Source organism: Xiphophorus maculatus, chromosome 24, assembly GCF_002775205.1.
Source record: "Xiphophorus maculatus strain JP 163 A chromosome 24, X_maculatus-5.0-male, whole genome shotgun sequence".
Lineage (NCBI taxonomy): Eukaryota > Metazoa > Chordata > Actinopteri > Cyprinodontiformes > Poeciliidae > Xiphophorus > Xiphophorus maculatus.
Window position 1 is genome coordinate 6,818,167 of NC_036466.1, and position 22,666 is coordinate 6,840,832.

General features: G+C 40.7%; 2 protein-coding genes across 3 annotated transcripts; both read left to right on the forward strand.

Moving 5' to 3' along the window:
- Positions 1-466: 466 nt before the first annotated feature.
- Positions 467-11,031, forward strand: LOC102231957 (ras-related protein Rap-2a-like). 2 transcript variants are annotated; one of them, XM_023329217.1, is made up of 3 exons: positions 467-805; positions 1,323-2,049; positions 9,862-11,031. In XM_023329217.1, the coding sequence occupies exons 2-3, from the start codon at positions 1,736-1,738 to the stop codon at positions 10,097-10,099; spliced, it is 552 nt and encodes a 183-aa protein (XP_023184985.1). In that variant the 5' UTR covers positions 467-805; positions 1,323-1,735; the 3' UTR covers positions 10,100-11,031. The 2 variants fall into 2 exon arrangements, with proteins under 2 accessions (XP_023184985.1, XP_005808036.1); XM_005807979.2 differs by lacking the exon at positions 467-805 and having other exon boundaries at positions 1,308-2,049.
- A 668-nt stretch (positions 11,032-11,699) lies between these two features.
- mrpl39 (mitochondrial ribosomal protein L39) lies at positions 11,700-20,653 on the forward strand. Its single transcript, XM_005807978.3, has 10 exons — positions 11,700-11,898; positions 12,761-12,967; positions 13,047-13,186; positions 13,271-13,370; positions 13,942-14,009; positions 14,155-14,267; positions 14,350-14,415; positions 14,488-14,641; positions 17,515-17,562; positions 20,430-20,653. Exons 1-10 carry the CDS (start codon positions 11,862-11,864, stop codon positions 20,502-20,504), a joined length of 1,008 nt encoding a protein of 335 aa, XP_005808035.1. The 5' UTR covers positions 11,700-11,861; the 3' UTR covers positions 20,505-20,653.
- Positions 20,654-22,666: the final 2,013 nt, after the last annotated feature.

Genomic DNA, 22,666 nt, shown 5'->3' on the forward strand with positions numbered 1-22,666 from the left:
CTAGAAACATATGAAACCAGCAGGGTTCAGACGTCTTTTCTCTGGAATCTGTTTGTTCTGCCATTTTCCCTGAAGCGCCACAGTTGGACTCAAACTCCCACTGCCATAAAAAAAAATAAATAAACGTCGGGCATTGAGTGGATTCAGAACTGCATGGATTTGGGAATGGCTGAGAGTTAATCAGTTACATTTTTATGACATATTTTAAAACATGAAGAAGCCAAAGACTGGTACAAGTAAGAATTTTGCATTATTTTTTTATTTTGGGGTCATTTCCTGCTACTTTAGTAGAGCAAAATTAAAACAAAAAGAGATTTTCTATGAGGGTTTACTAATTAACTTAATTTGTGTTATGATAAATAGTGTTTTATACATTTGCAGAACTTTTTGTTTACCTTAACAGTAACCACAAAAATTCTGAACTACCTTCAAATTATTCTCCTTAAATAAACTCCAATATTTAAAAAAAAAAAATTCAAGTTGCAACTAAAATAAAGGAGCGTAATAATAAGACTAATTGTCACTTTCACTCTGTCGTTAAAGGCATCGAAATTTGCTGAGATTTTACAGAAGTTTCCCTTGAGCTACTATTTCTAGATATTTCTTGACCCAGTCAGACAATTTCCACTAATGTGCTCTGTATCTAATGTTCTGTCGCAAAGAGTCAACAGGGTTCCAAGAAATGTGTTGAGGACTTGAGAGAAATCAAAAGAGAAGACACCAGGAACTTGTTCTCCTCTAATGCTGCAACCCGCCTGGAGCACCAAGAAGTACAAGGCGTTCGGCGCTCAGAGACAAGGTTAAGGTAAGGAAGACCGAAATCATCTACTGCCTGAGCTACTATTGCCATCTGATAAAATCTGACCAAAAACGATCAATCAGAGCCAGGAGGCGGGTCTTAGCGCTGTCAATAAACCTCATGTAGCTGCTAAATGTACTAATGGTGGAGAAACGACTTACCATTACCGGGAAACCGTTCATCGATGGGTATGCTAACTAGACTGAGCATTCACAACAGAATCTGGAGGGGGGTGAGCAGCGCCACAAGAGATTGTGACTGACAGCACTAAGTCCTGCCTTCTGGCTCTGACTGGTTGCTTCTAGTTAGCACTGGGAGAAGATTATCTGTCTCATACCATACCGTTAACCACATAGCAACAGCTTCAAAAACAATAATAAAAACAAATATGCTCAGTAATTAAATTAAAAAGATTGTTAATGTATATTTTTATGGTATAAATCAAATATGTGGCGTTATTTCAGAAATGCCCCTCCTCCCTCCCTGCTAAACAGTGGCACTAATCGCCCTCCATATCTTCCAGGAAATGGTCGCATCCAGAGGATGCGCCGACTCCAGAGGCGTGGATTCCCAGCTCCAGTGTCTCCTTAAGGCTACATCTGCTCGTTGCCTTTAACTCCGCGGTGCAGGGAAATGTAGCACTGGCTCTCTGTTTTGTCGGCGCATTAAAAAAAATGAGCCGTCTAGATGTTTCTAATAATAGCCGCTCTTATTTTTACCCCACCGCCGCCTTATTGCATTATGGATGCCTCTGGAACGGTGTCCCTTCGAGGTAGCGTGGGAATATCTCAGTAGAGAGGCTGCTCCAGCATCCATTCCTGTGTAGCTGTGGGAGCATCTCGTCTTCCGGAGGCTGGCTGCAGGCTCCTGTGCGAGGGGATGCGTTTCTTCTTTCTCCTCTGCACGCCGGGTTTGACTCCAGAGGAGCGGTAGGCGATGCGGGAGTACAAGGTGGTGGTGCTGGGCAGCGGCGGGGTGGGCAAGTCCGCGCTGACGGTCCAGTTCGTCACCGGGACGTTCATAGAGAAGTACGACCCGACCATTGAAGATTTCTACAGGAAGGAGATCGAGGTGGACTCTTCTCCGTCGGTGCTGGAGATCCTGGACACGGCGGGGACCGAGCAGTTCGCCTCCATGAGGGACCTTTACATCAGAAACGGCCAGGGCTTCATCCTGGTCTACAGTCTGGTGAACCAGCAAAGTTTTCAGGACATCAAGCCCATGAGGGACCAGATCATCAGGGTCAAGAGGTGAGACCCTGTCCAGCTTCATGCATTCCGTAAAGTTGATATAAAATATGTACTTGATGATGGATGAAGGCGAAATGGCTGACTGCCCAGGGCGGCACGGCCTAGGGGGACGCCACAAGGAGCTTGGGGTAAAAATTCAATTCATTTATTTATATATTCTATTAAATACCTTTAACGACATATGATATAATTTGTATCTCGCTGAATGGATGGTTTTGTTTTGAACTGTTTAAAATTTTAGATACTTATGACCAGTCAGATGTCAACTGGGTTGTTCATAAATGAAATAATCATGTACGAATTATTTCATTTACAAACAATGAAATATCCAGTGATGGATTTATAAAGTGTGTACTCTGGAAAACAAAAAGATAGCGTCTTTCTCGGCAACCTTTTAAAGTGAGACGTGTGAAAATGCTCTGTTTAAGTCAGTCAATGTGAGGTCAGTGCTGTTTTTAGTAAGTTGTGTTGTGAAAAGTGGCTGTGTTTTTGGTTGAGTGTGAGGCAACACAAGCTATTTATACAAAAACACTACAACTGATGTGTGTACTAGAATTAATACAATTAGTTTTATGTGCTTTAAATGCACCAGCAAAGAAAAATCACAACATCAGAAAATACTTAGAACCCTTTAGTTCCCGGATAAAACCAAGACCCATCCTTTCATCTTCCCTCTCTTCTTGTTCCATGGGAAAACTTCAACTGGTTTCCCCAAAAGAGCCCAGTTGCAGCTCACCTGTCTCACAACAACCATCCGAAGTGTCCCAGCTTCTTCTCCTGCGTCTTGCACACTTGATTTAACTCAGAACAGCTTTGATCAGCTCGGACAATGACTCAGTCTGTCCACTGAGGTCATCTCCGAGAAATTTAAAAAAAAAAAAAAATCCCCAATCCATTCCCCTTTTTTCAGCAGTGATCTAGTTGTAAATTTATGGCTCCTCTCTCGAAATGTGTTGAACAGATGATTTGGTTTGTACGGCGTTTGGTTTGACGTCAAGACGCAACGCCGCTGGAATTTGACTAAAAATGTGGCGTAACGTTCCCGTTTCCAGAGGTTCAGCTCGGCTCCTGGAGTGAACCGGATGAACCTGAGTGGAAGCAGGATGACGACGCACAGCAGAGGCGAGTGCATGAGGGAACTCCACGGACATGAATAATATAACGATGGAGCACAGCAGCCTCCAGTCAGCTGCCACCCTAAACAGAGCCACCAGGTTCCTACCTGTGTTTCACTCTGTGCTGCAGAATCTGGGATGAGGAAAAGGCGCAATTAGACTCGGAAAACTACTAATGTCCCAAACACTTTCACATCTAAACACAGCTAGAACAATTAATCATGATTAATCGAGTAATTGAAATGATTGTCAACTAATTTAGTAATCGATTAATCGTTAACAAAATCAAAAAAGGCCACTTGATAATAGAACAATATATTCAGAGCAGTAATTTAACCAAAACTGTACAATATTGCAATTAAATTTTAAAAGAAGTCTTTGTAATTATGTTCTCCAGAACTCCTTAAGTGGAGGTTTTAGCTTCACCTGGTTCAAATTTTGTAAAATAAAAAGAAAAAAACTCTAACTAAGCACCTTTTGCAATCCAATTATTAATCTGTTCGCCCAAATAGATTGTCAACAGATTAATTCTACGCTGACGTTGATGTTAGATCAAGCAGAAATGCCTGAGTTTTTCACACGTTGATGTTGGAAACTTTTTTTTTTTTTAGCTGCAGATGCGTCCTTTGCTACAAATGAACAAGCTTTCACTAAAAGAACGCTAAGGTATCTGCATGTTTACGTTCTTGTTTAGAAAAGGTGCGGAAATATTTGTGTATTTGCATACTTTAGTGTATTTCTAATATTGTATAAAATAAGCTTAAGTGGTTAAATGAAAAATCAGCAGAAATGACTTCTTTTTTTATCCGATTAATCCGATTAATCTTGATAGAATAGTCGATTACAAAGATTTTAGCTACGGCCCTAATATATATATATATATATATATATATATATATATATATGTATGTATTTCAATCCAGCTCTGACTTTTGGGATTTTATTGGTAAAAACTTCACAATTATTCACAGTAAAGACAGTTATTTTTGAGTCTATAGCAATTCGAGGCACATGAATCGTTCCACCGTCTCATCTGTGTTTTATGATCGCCACATGCACGACTATGTTCACACAACAATGTTAGCTCCTGGTCTCCATTAGCCATCTCCCCTCCCTCCAAACTTGTTGCTGAGCCAGCAGCAGTAACAACAAACACCACACAGAGATGCGTGCCCACTCACTAGAACTTAATGGGATTGTGTTGTGTGAAAGCCAAGAAGACATCAGGCCTCCATTAGGGAGCCACATGAACGAGAAAGCTTATGCAGAGGCAAACATGGGCAGGAAAAGGTAGGATCCTGCAGACTCCTGCGGTGCACAAGCACAGCATCTGATCTAAAGACTTTATGGAGGACGTTTTGTGTGAAAACAACAACCGGGTGTGGCCTTCCCAGCAAGCCAATCGCCTCCTTGGCATGTTGAGGTTTTACTGTCCCTCGCCCCACCAGGAGAGAGCGTGTTCAAAGCACTAGAGCTGCGTTTTCACGCTGCACTGATGCTGTGTCTAATAGCAGGAGGTGAGCGTCACGCTACGCTGAGTGGGAATAGGGTGGAGAGGCTAAAACTGTGGTCCCGGAGGGCACTTTGGTGTAGGTACGAAGCAATTTTCTTGACCAGAGGCTTTTAGTGTTTGCAATCAGGGCAGAGAGAGTTGTTTAAGCAGCCACCTCTTAGCACTCATTGGATTTAATGTATTTACTGCAGCATGTTTGCTGAAGTCTTTTAACCCAGCTCGTCATTTCACACGTCTTTGGAAGCTGAAGGTAGTTTTTGTGTTGTTCTAATTCAGGATAGGAAAAACAAGGACCCAAAATGCCTGTGGTGGTCTAACGTTCATGACTAAATAACAAAAACAAAGCCCCCTCCTTGTTAATTACATTGCAACCTCTTCAACTTATCTTGTAACCCCTCAGGGCTACAAACATGCTTTGATGTCTATCTCCGATTTCCTACATTTAGATGACTATCACCACTAGTCGCCACTAGGGAGCTGGAAAACAGAGACTGTACTCCCAGATGCCAAATGAGTGGAAACAGTGAACATCCATAGCGCCTGGGACCCATTCAAGTTGTAGTTTCATTCTCACAATATTATAAAGGTCAGTTCAAAGAAAATCATTTGACATTGGTTAGGGCGAGAGAAAGGAGATATTCAGGGGTCTGTGGGTGATTACAGTTACATTTTAAAGAAATGTTTTGATTTTATCTGGATTCAGAGGATGAAAATAACATTTTGTAGGTTTTTTTTCAGTCAGCATGATGAATTTGAAAACCATATTGTGCCTAAGAGTATTCTGAGTGACTCAAGCAGTTGGGGAGTTGGTAATGCTCCCCAATTACCAACAGATGTACAGATGACCTGAATGAGTCGAAATGCTTCAAAGTGAGTTTTCTTGGTTTATTGCAGGAATATTCACAGTCTGTTATTTATTCTCCCTGACTTCTCCTTCATGCCTCTCGCGCGCTGCAGGATGGGTGCCACAGAAGCTTTGTTCTCCGGCAGTAACACCCTTTGGGAGTTGACGCCGAGTTGGTGCTACAGAGGCTGCCATTGTTCAGTTACAAGGCGGCGTTGTTGCACACCATAACTCCGCCGACAATGAATTAAGAACAGATGCGGAGAGAGCGGAGATGGCTGCGGGGCGTCGCGTCGAAAATGTCTGACTGTTTATTTGCTGTTTGCGTGTGTTTTTGCCCCCCTTCTGTGGGGGCTTGTGAAAATGAGTTAGTGAAGTCACTGCAGATATTTAGCACAGCAGGTAGCCCAATAAACGTGATGCAGCCAGGGGGGGATAAATGGAAAAACTAGAGCCAACGGTTTTTTTTTAAATTAGTTATAAAGATGCATTTGGTGTGTGTTGGAGCGTTGCATGTTTGTATTTTTCCATCTAGCAGCTGAAATAACACCCTGCAGAGTACATGGCAGTACGCCGTTTTCGTGTAGCTTGTTAAAGTTTCACATTCCTCGCGGACGGTGAGGATGCAGCTTCTTAAACCAGAGACGGTTCTGAATCTGAGCTACAGAGGTGAGAGCTGCAGGAAACTAAGCTGAAAACATTTAGTATTGTTCTGAAAATGATTTATCGCGACATGTGATTCTGCAGCTCACCTCCTGCTGTCGGTTTTTCTTTTATTCTAGTTAGCTTCTCTCCCTCCCATATTCATACCTCCAGGAGTTTCAGCCAAGCATATTCTAATTGAGCTGCATCGCCCCCCGACATTTAAATGCCTCTTTTTGACCACTCGAGGGCAGCAAAAACACTGGACTCTGTCGATTTCAGTTTTGTTTGCAAGCAATTTTAAATAAAGCGTCACGTGGTGGCATTTTTACTTCTTTTTTTTTTTATATTATTTGACTTAATTTGTTTAGTAGGAAAATGTTAAGAAAAATAGATTCACACTGGTAGCGAAATCTTTTCTGTCCTACCATTACAAACATAAACATGGTAAAGTTCCTTCAGCTGGAACTGTGCATTAATTATTTGAATGGTTATAATTCCTTTTGTGTTTACTTCTTGGTTTATTGTTGTGTTTTGTCCTTTGCGCACATGGACTTCGTTTTCTTAGATCGGCGTTGCTCTTTTCTCCCAGGTTTGTAGTTTCTTTGACTTTGAGTTCAGCTCGCTTGTGTTGATTAGTCTTTGTGAAGAGTTCATCTGGTTCCTTTTGTCATTTTCTCTAAACTCAAGGGATCAAATTCCAAATAAGCATTTTCTCTTCAAATCTCCTCTTCCGTTTTCATTTCAGATATTCACATCTTAACGCTCAGCTGTGCTCTGGATCGACATATTGGCCAGTGTAATTTTGGAAACCGTGATGGACTCCGGTGCTTAATCCCGAGAACCGAATGATGTATTATTCAATAATACATGACGCGGAGCAGTAGAGCGCCGATCCCTGCGGTACGGGGCTTCTTCATGCTGCGTTAGGCAGCTTCGCATCATCTGGTGAGGAAGAAGCAGGAGCTAGGGTACTACAACAAACAATCCCAATACAACCCCCTCCTACTTTGCCCACCCGCCCCGCCCGGGCCAGGAGAAACCGGCTCTCCCTGTGTCTTTGTAGTTATATATAGAGTTTCTCCTGCAAGCCTGTCAGTTTGCATTTGTCTGAATGTTGCTCTCTATGTTCACACCTCACGCCCTCTAGACTTGGGCTTTCCAAGCAAACAGGCCGACGCGAGATGCTTGCCCTGCTGAGGTCAGCTGCTGCCTGTGTGTGTGTGCGCGCGCGCGCCGGACAGCAGGGGTAAATGTCAAGCTCCAGGGAAGTCTTTGGCGTTCAAGCCTCGACTGATGCACTTTTTCCAGCCGGTTGCTGTTTTTCCGCGTGGAATCCTTGTGGAAAGCGCTCGGCGTCACCTGCAGCTTTAACATTTGCGGGGCGCCGCCGCCGCCGCCTTGTGTGTCCTACAAACTCATTTCCTCCGGCTCGCCGCCCCTGTTTGGGCCAGTGAGATGTTTGCCAGCTCTTTTCCACACCTCAGCTCTTTTCCCAGCAGAGCGCCGTGGCAACAGGCCACCAATTTGTAGATAAGAGCCGAATTTCTCAATAGCGCCAGCGGATCAATAAGCCAGGCTTGAAAGCACTTAGAAGTGATTGATGGTGGAAGCTATTAGCTGGTGTGTGCCATTACCTGTTGTGAGAAAATATAGCTACTGTAATTGACATTCTGCTGTTATTTGAGAAGAGAAACATGCAGGGTGTGGGTTTGAAATTAAATTTCATGAATAGAGTTTCTTGTAGTGTATTAAACAAGTATATTAGTATAAAGGCTCTGAGACCCTCTGGAGAGGTAAAACTCTCCAGAATTTATTCAAATCATAATTCAAACATAATTTATGAGCCGTTTTGAAACACATTAGTTGAATTTGTTGAAGAAATGAAACTGAATTTCTGAGTCTGATAAAGATGGATAATGATCTGGAAGATCCAACTTTAGGATTGAGGTTGAAGTTCTTTCTTTCCATCCTTATTTTCTTCCTTCCTTCCTGCTACACTTTTTCTTTTGTTTCCTCCTTTTCTTCCTTCCTTGCCTGTGTCCGTCTTTTCTTTCTTGTATCCTTACATCCTTAGATAATTTTCTTCCTTCCTTCTCTCCTTTCTTCCTTCCCACTGTTTATCCTACCTCTCTTCTGACCTTGTGTCCTTCTCTCCTTCATTCCTTCTTTTCTTGTCTTTATTTCTTTTCTTCCTTGTTTCCTCCCTTCCTGTTTCAGTTTTGTGCTTATTCTGAATCAAACCCTCAAGTCAAATTCTTAAGGTTCCTTACAGGATTTAAAGATGCTGCTTACATCATAACATCGACATAACAACGTCATAAAATCGGGATGACGGCGATACCTTCAGCTGGATGATTTTATGCTAAAGCACAGAGTCGGGGGTGTAATGATGTGGGACAGTTAAACCCAAGTTGATTGAATAACTTCCAAACATTACATTAAAAAAAAAAGACAAAAACCGATTTGATTTTAAACTTTTTTTTACCAGACTTCAATCCCTGTCCAACGACTTTAGGAGACAAACAAAACCACAGAACTAGATCTTCATATTCTGTTCCGTCTCTTCCTTCCTCTTGTAAAACAAACTGTTAATGTATATCATATGCGCACGGACGGAAAATGGTTTCTTCGAAAGCTAATGTTCATGTCACCCCATTTTAGAGCAGCACATTAGCTTTATTCAATTATTCAGCAACTTATTCCATTACTCTGTTCAGCTTGTATTGATATCTGAGAGAGATCGTCAGCCACTGAAGCTTTTTGAGCCTCTGAAACTTTCCCGGCGCTGTTTGGAGAGTTTTATTTTTTTTATTTTAAACAGGAAGTGGACGAACGTTATGTAATACACGCAGAAATAAATAGAGCAGCAGTGTTTTCCACCCGAAACAGCTGTTATTTATCCTGACAGATATTCATTTGCAGCCTCCCACTGTTATTAGACGGCAGGGGAGCCGACTGGGGGACTGAAGCTGCATGGAGCTCTGGTGTTCATTATTCAACAGGCTTGTTGTTTCAACGTTGTGCAGAAGCAGCATGTAGGCCAGCAAAGCTGCTGATATGTTAAACTATATTGATATATGTAGATTATCCATCTCACTCAGTCTAATAATTTATGAAAATTAAGACTGGAAGATGAATCGATTCCAATTATCTGCTCTAGGAAAGATTTAATTGCACATTTAGCTAATTAAAGAGATCGAAGGTATTACTTATTTAAAGTATTTAATCATAATCAAAGCTTTTTGACTACAATAAAAAAAAGTTACAAATTCACCTCTGTATGTTGCAAAAAAGGAAGGTTTTGGAATGGCCTAGTCAAAGTCTAGACTTAAATCTTGCTGTGATGCTGTGACCTGCTCTTAAATAAACTACTCAGGGTTGAAGACCCTCCAGCGAGGCTGAATTAAAACAATTCTGCAAAGAAGAGTGGGTCAGAATGCTGTTAAAAACTCTTTTGTTGTATTCAAATTTCTTTACACGACTTAAACATGTAAGTTTGACAAGAAGCATTCTGTAACGAATTCTATAATTCGTCAGCCATAAACAGAAGAAGTCTGTAATTACACTGCCAAAAATGGAAGAGTACTGTAATTTTACAGCATTCCGCTACAGCTTTGTAAATCCTTTTCTTCCCAGCTTTTTCTCCATAAAGTGTCACAAAGTAAAACAAGTCGCCACCTTTGTCTCCTCTGCAGGTACCAGCAGGTGCCGGTGGTGCTGGTGGGTAACAAGGTGGACCTGGAGGACGAGAGGGAAGTGTCCCCCAGCGAGGGCCAGGCGCTGGCCGAGGACTGGGGCTGCCCCTTCATGGAGACGTCGGCCAAAAGCAAAACGATGGTGGACGAGCTGTTCGCCGAGATCGTCAGGCAGATGGACTTCTGCCCTCTGCCCGACCGGAGGGAGACCTGCTGCCCTGCCTGTAGCATTCAGTAGCAGCCTGAAGGAGGGGCGGTGGATGGGGAGGGCAAGAGTAGTCATTAGCGTGCAAATGTATTCATGTTAGATGGTTTAAATGGAGAGCTGGAGGAAATATCCGATATTTCTATGAGTGTCAGCCTTTGCTCTTGAAAGGCATTGTGGGACAATGTTGGAAAATGCTCTCTGAAGCAGTTTGGGGTGAGTTCGATTCAAGCATTCATTGCCTCTTAGACGAAAACTGGATTTTCACTTGAACAACAAAGCAACACTCAACCTCCAGCATCTCCATCAGCGTCTGGTTGATTCATTTGGAGTGAAATTCTGGGGTTTCCCTGAAGCACCGCGGTGCCAAAGCCATCAACAAAGAGGATTGTAGTGCTAAATGCTATTTGGGAAAGCAGCCATAGGTTAAAGCAGTTATGGCAGTGTGCTCAGTAGTTTCTACTGACCTCTCTTCCTCCTTTTGCGTTAGTCTTTTTTGCACTTTCAGGACATATCAGACAGTGCAAGACCTTTCACCAATTTAAAAGATAAGTAACACCACTGTGACGAGTTCATTTCACAGCAGGACCCGCCTAACCTAACCAAGAATGAATGAAAAGATGCAAGAATGTCTTTAAAAAGAGAACCGCACCTTTGGGGGAAGCTCATGCAGAAGATCCTAAATGCTGACCTACTGTGGATGACGTGTGCATGAAGCTGTGCTGTCACACTGACACTGAGTACAATCAGTCTCGTCCAAAGAGGCAGTATCAGTCAGTCAAACGTGTAGTTGAAACGTTCGGGTACTTGTCTTTTCACACTACGGATGATGCAGATGTTATGATACGTATATAAGGGAAGCAGAAGTGTCAGTGTGTAGCTTGTCTGTCTAGGTCACATCAGATATGTTAGTGGTTTGATGTCAGAAACACTTATTTTCAACAAAAATAAAACTTTATGCACAAGTGTCTCATGGGTATTCATTGCTGTAGGATTGTTTTATGTAAATAAAACAACCCTCCGTCACTAGGAGGTAAGAAGGTTTGTAGTTTTCTGTTGCCCTTTTGGTCTGAAACAAGATATTTTTTTATGCTTTGGAGTTGCTTTATTTCACCTCTCTCACCGTAACACCTACTGCTGATTCTGGCTGTAAAACCAGCAATGAAACTTTATGGAATGCATCTGAATCCCTTTAGAGACTATTGCAGGGTTCCAGATCAAAACTGGGCAGCATCCAATCGGATGAGAGTGCATTATAAATCAAACTGAGACTCAACAGAAATAATGATCGCGATCAATAAAAGCAAATGTACAGAGTTAAAGATAAATTAATTATATGTACGTTCAGAAAAAGTGCGAAAACTGAAACATTGCATTTGTTTATGCAAATTAATTTTGAAAATGGCATTTAACGTGGATATTTTGTGCTTTTTTTATGTCTCATCTCTATAAATCCACACTAAAACTGAAACATTACTTACTACTCATCTTTAGTTACCTATTCAACTCATATGCTTTGTCATTTTACTAATTATTCATTAAGATGTTATTGTTTTGGCACCAACAGTGACACCTGGTGTCAGTAAGTAGAATTGCAGTTTAGTTCCTCTTTCACACGGAACGTTCAGTTTCCGTTACACAGCGGACATCAATATGTGGTGCACACGACTTATGCATGGCGTCCTTCAACTATAAGTGCTTCTAGCTAGAAATTTCTTTGTTTTTCTTTACTGTTATACAGTAAAGTATGTATTTTTAGCTGTTTTCTCTATTAATTGTATTAATACTCGGAACAATGGCGACAAGGACCGCGTGCCAAGTTTTCAGGAGACGTGAGTAGTTGTTAGCATGTTGGACACTAGCTTTAAAGGTTTGATAACGATAATTAGTAAATATGGAAGAATTATAGAAATATCTGCCTAATGCAGAACACAAAAATCACTGTTGATAAACAGTGGTTTCTTTATTGCAGCATTGCTCATGGAATAAGAGACGTTATCTCATTAAAGTCGTCAGTTCTGTGGAGGACAAAGTTGGTATTAAATGTAGAAATAAAAAAGGCATAGTAAAGTAATTAATGTGCTAAATATTGTATCCAAAAAATTAAAAATAAGAATTATCCCACCTTACTGGATTATACAGTGCGACAAAATTTAAATTAATCATTTTCAACTGTATTAATTTATCACGATTATTTAATTTTTCATGTCCTTTCCAACCTCGTTGCTTTAATAATTAGGTTCCTGTATTTCATTTTTTAAATCTTTCAATTACTATATTTATTTTTATACACATTTTTATTTACTGTCAAAATCTATTACATTTATTTTGTCAGTTTTTTTTTTTTTAGAAAACATGCACAAATATTTTCAAAAGGTTTTTCATATATTGCATATAAATATTACAGAATACTTAATATTCTCTAATACTAAACATAGAAAGGTATTCTTATGTAGGTTTTCTAGAGCCAATTGTGAAGACATTGAACAGGTGAAGAGATAATGATTCCAAACATGGCAGCAAATCTACAATAAAACAGCTTCAGGAGGGAAAAAAACCTCCTGAAGTGTTGCAACAGTCTAGTTAAAGTCCAGATTTTTTAAAAAACAAATTGTATTTCAGATATTTAATTGAAGCTTCCTCATCTTCCGTCTTTCTGTTTAAATCCTCTCCTCCGACTCGTTCCACTCTCAGGGTTCTCATCCGCTGCAGCGGCTCTGTGTCCGTCACCCGCAGAAATACGCAGTCGCCGTAACGCCGTGTTCTCTAGAGAGCAGGAAAGGCAGAGAGCTCTGTACCCCCGCATCGAGAAGATCGAGGTGTCCCTGAGGGGGCCTGGCCTGGACGGCACACTACTGATCATGAACAAAGGCATGTCCACTCCACTGAGCTGCGCCAGACGTACGTATAATAGGAAACACCAGACTCTGAAGCTGAAGGGGAAACAACCTGGGCTTAAATATTTATGCGGTTCCCTCAGATCTGACTGAGTATCATGTGGACAACTCGGCACTGGCGCTTGTGGATGGAGAGCTGTGGCCCCTCCACCAGCCCCTCACCGACTCCTGCACCCTCACTCTGCTCACGTTCAACGACAGCGACCCGACTCTCCTCAACGAGGTGCAGCAAAAACAGCAAAGACTAAATTTTTTCAGGGTTGGAGTTCAGGTTTGGGAAAGTTATTAATGTGTCTCTACCTTTCAGGCTTACTGGCGTTCCTGCTCTGCCCTGCTTGGACAGGTCCTGGAGACGGCGTTTAAGGATGATTACACCGTGGAGCTGCTCAACACACCGGAGATCCCAGGTAGAGGAAAACCCACAGACAATGATCGACACTTTTCATAAGGAGGATATGGAACAAATGGTCGTTACTAAAGAAACTGCTTGTTTAGATGCTTCTGCATGAACGTTCGTGGAAGTTTAGTGGAAGGATAATAAATTGGGGAGGAGAAAAAGATGCTGCTTTGAGAGAGTTGTAAACACAAAACCCAGCAAGGCAAAACAATACTGCAAAAATACAAAATCCTTTCAAGTGTTTTGGTCTAGTTTCTACAGCAAATATTTTAAGACACTAGAAATAAGACAAAACTAACGTAGAGTTAGGAATTATTGGCGTCAAACAAGCTCTTATATTTTGCTAAAAAGTTACTTCTAAGTTAGTTTTCTCTTATTTCAAGTACGCCAATATTTTTGCGTTACAAACTATTTCAAAAATACTTAGTGAGTTTTTGTGTTTTTGCAGTGAATGGTCTCATCGTTTCATTAAAAAGAAAAAAAAGAGCTTTTCGTATTAAAAATGCTTTTTTCTTTTATGGGTCAATATTTCTTTAGAATGCAAATGATTCACATTTGGTTCTTTTCGTAACTTCCTGCAGTGACTTCAGGCGCGTTCTGCTGTGACGTCGTCCTCGATCCTCAGCTGGACTCCTGGACTCCATCGCCGGTAACACAGATCAAAAATGAACCATTTTGAATCAGAAACTAGTTTCCTTTCTGTTTCTGTGAAACAACTTGGTACCATTTGAGTTCACATCGCAGAAAAGCAAGTATTTAGGTGTTTGTGGGTTAATGGGGTCGTGTGCTCGCAGGAGTCTCTGCGTTCTCTGACCCGCGGGGCCCAGCAGCTGATCCATCACAACCTGGCCTGGGAGCCTCTGGAGGTGGCGCCCTTTGTGGCGCTGGAGGTTTTCTCACATAGCAGGTCCAGATTGACTCGGACACGTCGAACTCGCAACAACAACAAAAATTTGTGTTTTCTCAGTTTCTGTCTTTCTGTGTCTCAGGTGTAAACAGGAGGAAGTAGAACAGAAAGCATCAGACAGTCCTAAAGGCACAGTCATGCTCTATAGGTGATTATTATTATTCATTTATTTGGTTATTTATTTTTCCTCAATTTGACCATGTGTCTGTATTTTCTTTAGATGTGGTGATCATGTACTGCTGAGTGGGGGCCCTCTAGTGGCCAGAACAGGCCTGTGCTCCCAGTATGAGGTGACAGCTATGCACAGCCTGGGTCAGGGTCCCTGGGGTCACCACCGCAGAACGCAGGGCCTCTCTCTGCCTCTGCAGCTACAGGTAAGCTGATCTAAGCCCAGCAAATTTCTGCCCCTTTTAAGCTTTTAATTACATTAACTGCGCCTAATTTTAAAGTTTTTTTTAAAAGTAATTATCATGATAAATATTGCATGTGATTATAGATTATTTACTATTCCACTAATTTGAATGAAAATAATCCTGTTAATGGAATTTTTTGTTATGTGGAATTAAAACAAAATAAATGTTTGTTCATTTATGGATCTTATTTATTTATTTATTTTTACTTCTTTTTAATTACAAAATAATAAAATTATTTTTATAAGATATTTACTGTCCTGTTAATGGAAGTTTTTTTTTATCTGAAATAAAGCAAATTTTTAGTTTACTTTATGATTTTTTTTTACTATTTATTCTATTTTTATTAATATTGAAAGAATTTCATTTAATTAATATTGGCCATAAAAAACTATTGCTTTTGGTCCAGTTTACTGATATTTAAAATCCTGTTCCCTCGTTAGCCAGGAGGGGGTGCTGTTTGAATGCTGATTTTAATGTATTAGAAGGAGCTTTGTGTCCCATATTAAATAGATGCATTCGAGATAAGATGAAGGAAAGAGCTCCACATCACTAAACTGGATTAGATCTTCTCTTTTCTATTGCAGCTCGGTGTTGTGGAGGATGAATCAAAATGTTGTAAAAACTGCAACATTAACCATTTCATCAGTGGTGTGTAAATGTTTTCCTCTGCACTGCTCTGTTGAACTGAACTGGTTCAGCAGTTTTTTCCCCCAGCAGCCCTGCTCAGCATCAGCAGCTTCAGCTGCAGTCACTTTCTTCCTCAACAGTCTGGAAACATGTGCAGGTTTAGTGTTTTCCTGCTCTGGAGAAGAATGGAGAAACGGAAAGCAGCAGGGATCTTTGTCCACCTTGATCTTGCCTCGAAGTTTCCTTGTTTGTGTTCACCTTTTGTAGGGCTTTTCCACTCTATGGAGGTCCTTGCGTTGGCTAGCGCTGTTGCCAGGCTTGTTTCATTTTCCTGAAATCTGAAATCCACCTTTGCCTTGGAGGCATTCTGTCATGGAGTCTTCCTGAAAACCTCCAATCAGTTCCTCTTTTGGAACATTAATTTACACTCTTTCATCGACTATCAGCTTCTCTGATTTAACACTCATTTATAATATTTTGGTAACCACAAGTCATTAGTTATATTCATCATAATATATTTGGATTTAATATAGGTGATCTTCTGAAAAGAAAACAGAAACTATCCATTATTCTAATGATTTGAAACCAAAGTTACTCTGTATCTCCTGTTGTATTGGGTCTTACTCAAAGTGCTTCTACTTCATTCTGTAAATCTTTCATACATGGAAATGAGGAACAGTCTCAATTATTTTTCATAAATCTGTAGCCTGGAAACTTAACTCCCTTCCTGTTTTCACAGGAAACCTGTTGTTGTTCTTTCATGGTTCTGCAGCACGTTTTCTGCTTCATTCTATTTCTTTTTGGTTAGACACAAAAAGAAATAGAATTAAAGCAACGCTTGCATGATCTTATTGAAATGAGTTACTTTGTAGCATTACTTTTAAAAGTGGATTTCTAGACGCTTACTAGCCTTTAACTAGATGACCTACAGAAAGGACGAGGTTTATTTTAACTGCATGTGTTGTTACTACTAAACTAAAATCATTTTCAGATTAACTAGATGACACTACTTTCTTCCTTCTAGCTGACTTCCTTCCCTTCCTTTGGTTTCTAACTCCTATGTTGTCTCCTTCCTTCCATCTATCCTTCCTTTCTTCCCACCTCCTGTCCTATGTCTCTTTTGACCTTTTGTCCTTCTTTCTACCTTCATTTCATCCTTCTCTCTTTCTTTCCATTGTCAGCTACCTTTTGTTCATCCATCCCTCCACCTGTCCATCTGGTCAGGATCAGTTCGTTCTTCCTTCTTCATCCCTTTACTATTCCATCCTTCCATACTTGTCATTTCTTTAGTTTTGTATTTGTCTGGAAATGTCAGGGGGTGTTTATATGAAATTATTTAGGAATCTTGTTGAATCTTGAATCAAAATTAGAGGTGTCAAAGTTAATTGCCTGGTAGCTCAAACTGTTTTGAATGTGTGATTAACACACAGGCTTCCGTAGTTTTAGGACCGTTTCCTTCTCTGTTTCAACTGCTCCTCTATGGCGGAAAATCTCCGGTTTCTTTTGAAAGTCGTTCCTGGAAACGGAAAACAGTAGCTGCAAAAAGAGAGACAAACAGGATCAAACTCTGGAATTATTTTAATGTTGTAGATTTTTAAAAAGGCGTAGCAAAGCATCACTTTACATGCAGTCAATCTCTACTGAAGCAGCACAAAACCTTGAACAGATGAAGATTTTTAGCTTTTAATAAGTTTCTTATGATTCTTTGTCAGGAAAACAAAACTTGTCATTATTATATGGTTCAGTTTGTAAAATTAGATGTTTGTTTTTATTGTTTTCAAACAATTAAATAAAAATGGTTAAAAAAAAAAAGTTAAAAGAATGAGTCTTAGTTCTGTGTTGCATTACATTTTATTCATTGTACTTTATTTGTTTCCTTGTTTTAATCACTTAAAATCTGTTTTTGTACATTTCCTTTTTATTGGACAAAGGGAGGGTTTTTAGAGAACGTGCTTCCATTTACAGACTTTTCTTGATGGTTGTCGTGTTTGTTTGCAAATATAAAACAACTATGTAAAGAAACATCTAGAATATTTAGAGAAAAAAAAACCCTGTGGTTAATTTGCAATTAATCGCGAGTTAACAACGGACACAAAACAATCAGCCGTTTCCACAGCGATGCATCTCAGCTGCAGACGCAGGGATATGTGCTCCGTGTTTGTGCACATGTGCCTGCATCATGTCACGTTTCCTCTTCCTTTCTGCAGGCTCATCACACGATCTGGAGGAGACTGAGGCAGCGGGCAGAGAAGCTGGTAAGGACAGTAAACATTTCGGTTCTCTACCTCACGCAGCCAGCTGACAGGAGCCTCTCAGCGTTTCAGGGCTTATTGGACGGGTGTCCAGACAACTGCCTGCTTCACGTTTTGCCAACTCCCTAGCTGCAGCCAGAGGTTAGGATTTACCACTGCTATTTTTATTGCCTTCATTCTAATGCAGGCAAAAAAAACAAAAAAAAAAGGCAGAGGAGATACATGGTGGGCTGTAATCTTTCGGAAACAGCAGGTCCCATCCTGCCGGTGCGAGCGCAGCATCAAAAACACAGGCGCTAACTGGAGATCCAAGGGAAGAAGTATTTTTAAACCTCTCCAAGTTCAGAGCTGCAAATGGGCGGAGATTTGGAGCGACGCAGAGGACAATCTGCTCTGTTTCCTACACAGCCGGGAAAAGGATCAAACATTATGTCATTTGATTTCATCGTTTTCCAGGTCTGGATGAAAATGAACAAAAATAAGAGCATAGAAAAACATTTATTCCCTGCTGCACTGTCTAAATTCCCATCTTGTATCCTAACATCCTCAGGTCAATTCCTTCCTCACTTCTAGACTTGTCTCCTTCTTTGTCTACCCTTCCTTTCTAACTTTAGATCTTTGCTTTTATTTCTTCAAACTCTTTCTTCCTCTAGTCTTCTCTGTCTTCCTTGAGTTCTAAGTTTCTTCCTTATGTCCTTCCTTCTTTCCTTCTTTGTTTTTTTTTTCAGGTTTTGTATGTAAAGCTTTCTTATTATAGGAATTTCCATCCTAAACTTCTGGCCTGGCTTAGTATTCTGTGTTTTAAAATTGAGTGTGAATCATTAATTCAGGTCTGGAAAAGTCTCATTTCTACATGATGAATGCCTCAGTCGCCCTGCAGCACAAGATTCTGCAAATGTAAAGTAGGCTAAGAGTTAATTTAGGATCCATGTTGGCAAAATATATTTTTTGCTGCAGCCTTTCTGGCACCAGTGATTGCGTAATTTAAAGGGGTAAAAAAAAAAAAAAAGGTGTTCGTTTATAGAAACTCTTAACTTGGCAGCTGATGACATTGTGTGCTGTGTGGCCTACATTTTCCTGAAATAAGACTTCTATCAGCGCAGCCTGAGCGATGCAGGACTTTTTGCTCTTCCTTTTTGTAGTCTACTGTGATTTTAACACCTGAGTCTAATAGATGCAGCTCTCAGTGTGTGTGTGTGTGATGTGTGTGTATGCAGTGGGCAGCGTCCTGATTGTCCTCTGGATCCCATATGGCGGCAAAGCCGATACGCCACCAGTTAGTTAGAAACTTCTGTCAAGGACATTTATTCCAGATTATGAGGAGACAAATTATGTGAATTATAGTTTATTGGCAAATCATCCTTCAGTTTTTACCTTTTTAATACCAAAAAATAGTGATATCATCTAAAGACTGATGGGTAAAAAAAAGGTTTGATTGCTGTAATAATGAAGAAATAACAAGTGCAACATTGATTGTTAAATAATTTCTAAAGCAGAAATAAATATTTAGAGATATTTTGGTTGAATAAATTGATTTTAAATATATATCTGAGAGGGTATGAATAATTCTGGGCTAAATTGTAAGTTTCACACTTGCTTTAAGTTTGACGTTGGCAGATAAAACATCTTTCTCACTAACGTGGTAGAAATGGTGAACAGAAAAAAGACAGTAGCTACTCCGACTGTCCCGCTAGAAATGTACATTTGCTCAGAAAGCAGCTGTGTTTGCTTTTTTATATCTGGTTCTTCTGTGCTCTGAGTATTTGCAGCAGTTTGTGGAAAAAATATCTGGAGAGACTTTCCAGTCCCACCCTTCAGCAAAAGTGCTGACATCAATTTGTGCAGTTCAGTTTCTATGTTGATAGAGAGAGAAGAGTTTATCTTATTGAAGCAGGTGATTTATTAGGCTTTATTTCATCTGTCTCTAAAGCCGGAGTCTGTCTTTGTTCTTGTTTAAATGCCACAGCTGTGTAGATTTTAAAATGTCTGCTCTGACAGGAAGCTATTTTTCGTTGCCATTCACAAAACACACGTCTGCTTTTAGAGGTGCACCAATCCACTTTGTTTCACTATCGATACTGACACCGATATCTGAGATTTAGTATCGGCCGATGCAGAGAAACTGTCCTGAGTTGACTTAGTTTTTGTTTAGTTTTTTTCTTTCTTTCTTATTTTTTTTTAGAATAGACATAAACGCACTGAATTGCAATTTTATTTGCCAACTTTTCTCCAGTGCAGCACATTTAAATACACCAATAGCTTGACAAGCTTGGTCAAACATGTAAATGTAAAACTGAAACTGACAAATAAACAATAGGTGGACTACTTTGGTTAAACGTGTAAAAAAAACAAAAACAAATGAAGTATTGGGACCGGTACAGATATTAACATCAGATCGGTGCATCTCTACCTGCTTTAGTTAATAGGTGTGTCCTCTTGTCTTTCCCATTATTATTATTATTATTATTTTTTAAAGAAACAGACACACTCCAATGAATCAGGAAGACAAATCTTCTTCTGTTCTGCCGCACACAACATCGTCTTTTGTTTATCTCGGCGCTGTGCGGTTGTTGCTGTTGTGTTGTGGAGGTCTGAAGCCTGGACGTGTCGCCCGCCGGTGCGCAGAACAAGGCAGGGACGGCTGGAGAGCAGCAGAAGGCGTGGGCGGATGCGCTGCGTCAGCCGGCTGCAGGCAGCAGGGAGGCTCGTCCCCCGTCTGCCTCCAGCTGGCCCGCCAAACGCCGCCGCCCACGCCGCAAACCAGCATCACGACCCCGCGCCTGGATGTTTTGCCTTTTGTACACCTTCGTGAATAAATGATGCATCCTTGTTTTGTTTTTTTTCTTCTTCTTCTTCTTTCACTTCTGCAGGTAGAACCAGAAGAGAAACAAGAATCGACTCCACCCCCCTCTCCTGACTCGGCTCAGCCTCCAACCAGCCAGTGATCGCCTTCCACCCCATTCTGACCCTCAACCATCTATCATTTGTTCAATAAATGCTCAACATTAGCCACAAATCGGCTTCATTTTTGTGATTCTTGCAGCTGTAAACAAATGAGCCAAAATAAAGTAACATGTCTGCTTTTTGCAACAAAGGCTATGTGTGTGTGTGTGTGTGTGTACCCGCAGCTGTTGTGTGTATCAGTGGTCAAACAGGTGGCTCCTGACCCTCCCGAGTTTAACTGGAGCTCCTAAGCTGGTGTCTTTTGACTTGTTTTCGCCAGAAGTGCAGTGATGAATTGGACCCCGAGAGGTGCGTCATCTTTGTTGGGGAAATTCCACTTCTGGTAAATCAGCGCGAAAAGTAATCGTCTGACTCTATTCCACAGAACTCCCATCAGAAACGCTCGCCGCAGCTGTTGGCGCCGATCTGGCGTCCCGATCCAACACCCCGACAAGAGACACACCCCGGGACATGTGCTGCACACTTGAAGTCCAGCGCCTGCTCCAGCTGAGAAGCTTGAATGTGTGCCCTGAATGCCTCCACAATAATTCACTAATCCAGATATTAAACCATAAAGTCCTTTTCTAATGTCAGAGCGAGTTTAGCAGCAGCAAGTTTTAGTTTAGCTTCATGTTGTGTTTTCTTCTGGTTACAGAGTGTGTGTGTGTGTGTGTGTGTGTGTGTGTGTGCGCGTGTGTGTGTGTGTGTGTGTGTGTGTGTGTAGGAGGTTTTACGGGTTTGGACGGTGACGGCTGCGGATCGACATCACGCCATCAGAAAGCGATCCGCGTGAGTGAGAGGGAGAAACGTTTAGCATTTAGGAGAAGATACAAAGTAAGCTGTAGTTTTTGTTGCAGCAGAGAGGAGACACATTTTCTAACTGGCCTTGATTGTTTACTCTCTCTGTTCATATTTGGTTTGTTAATATTAAAGTTTCTCTGTTTTACTGCATCATAAAAAGGGGAAACTGTTTAATTTGAACAGTATTAAGACTTAACTGTCGCTGAATATAAAGTGACAAACGTTCCTAAAATTGAATTTAATTCAAAGATACTTTATCCCAAAAGGCAATTAAATGTTGCAGTAACTCATATCATTAAAGTATCTTCTAAGAATCTTTGGATCGTTACGCTGTGAGGAGAAAGAATCTCCAGTAGCAGTCAGTCTTGCGGCAAATCGGAGTATACCTCTGATTTAAGACTCGGTTTCCTGGCAACAATATTCCACAACAGCATGTCCAGGACGACACCATCAGGCCTGAGTAAAGGCTGCGTAATTGGGGTCAAATGTTTGCGTGGCAAAAGTTTTTGTTTGTCCAGGTGCAATCTAAGAATTTCACAAAGTTTCCAGCGGTCATCACTGGTCAACCTGCATTCTCCACCAACATTAACAAAATGAATATAAATTCATGGCTGTTTGACCATTGATGACCTCTGGAAGCCTTTACTAAAATGTACATTTTTCGAAGGATGAGGTTTGCTCCTCTTTAAATCCTTGCCCATCGTGAGATATTTTGTATTGACATTAAAGCCGACATCTATGGATCTTTTCGATTTTAAGTCTGGTATCTTAAAATCTGTTATTATCTATCTGTGTATTTGATCATGCAGCTGGCCAACACAAAGTGATGAGGAAGAAAAAGCATGATTTTTAGATTCCTTATTTTAAATAAATGCTACTTGAAAACTGCTTTTAGCTACTGCAGGTATTTTGGGTTTTTACTTCTTGCAGACTAAGAAATTCCCCTGACCCTGTTGAAAGCCTGATGCTACAACCACTATGTCCTGTTAGGAACGTGGGTTTAGTTTTTCTGGTATTTATTTTCTACTTTGTAAAATTCCAATCAATAACATTAAAGTTTGCGGCTGTAACGTGGTGAAAAACGTCAAAGGATCTTTTTTTATTTTTAGTTTTTTGTTCTTTTGTTTTTTGTGGATTCCTTTTGTGTGTGTGTGTGTGTTTTTTTTTAACTGATCAAAAATACGACAGTTGTGCAAATTAGAGTTGAATGAGTAGACTATTTTTATCCAACATTTACCCACATCAAGTTCATGCGTGAGGATGGAGCACCCGTCGGTGCAGTGCGCGTCTTTGGACACGACGCTGCGCTCTAAGCGCTCCGCTGCTCTGCCCCCCGCTCCCCCCTCTCTCTCTCTCTCTCTCT

Excerpts from the sequence above, each read along its gene's own strand:
- LOC102231957 (XM_023329217.1), top strand. The coding sequence starts at position 1,736 with ATGCGGGAGTACAAGGTGGTGGTGCTGGGCAGCGGCGGGGTGGGCAAG. Across the intron at positions 2,050-9,861 it reads CAGATCATCAGGGTCAAGAG|GTACCAGCAGGTGCCGGTGG; the intron begins GTGAGACCCTGT and ends TCTCCTCTGCAG.
- mrpl39 (XM_005807978.3), top strand. The coding sequence starts at position 11,862 with ATGGCGACAAGGACCGCGTGCCAAGTTTTCAGGAGAC. Across the intron at positions 11,899-12,760 it reads GTGCCAAGTTTTCAGGAGAC|GGTTCTCATCCGCTGCAGCG; the intron begins GTGAGTAGTTGT and ends TTCCACTCTCAG. Across the intron at positions 17,563-20,429 it reads GGCAGCGGGCAGAGAAGCTG|GTAGAACCAGAAGAGAAACA; the intron begins GTAAGGACAGTA and ends TCACTTCTGCAG.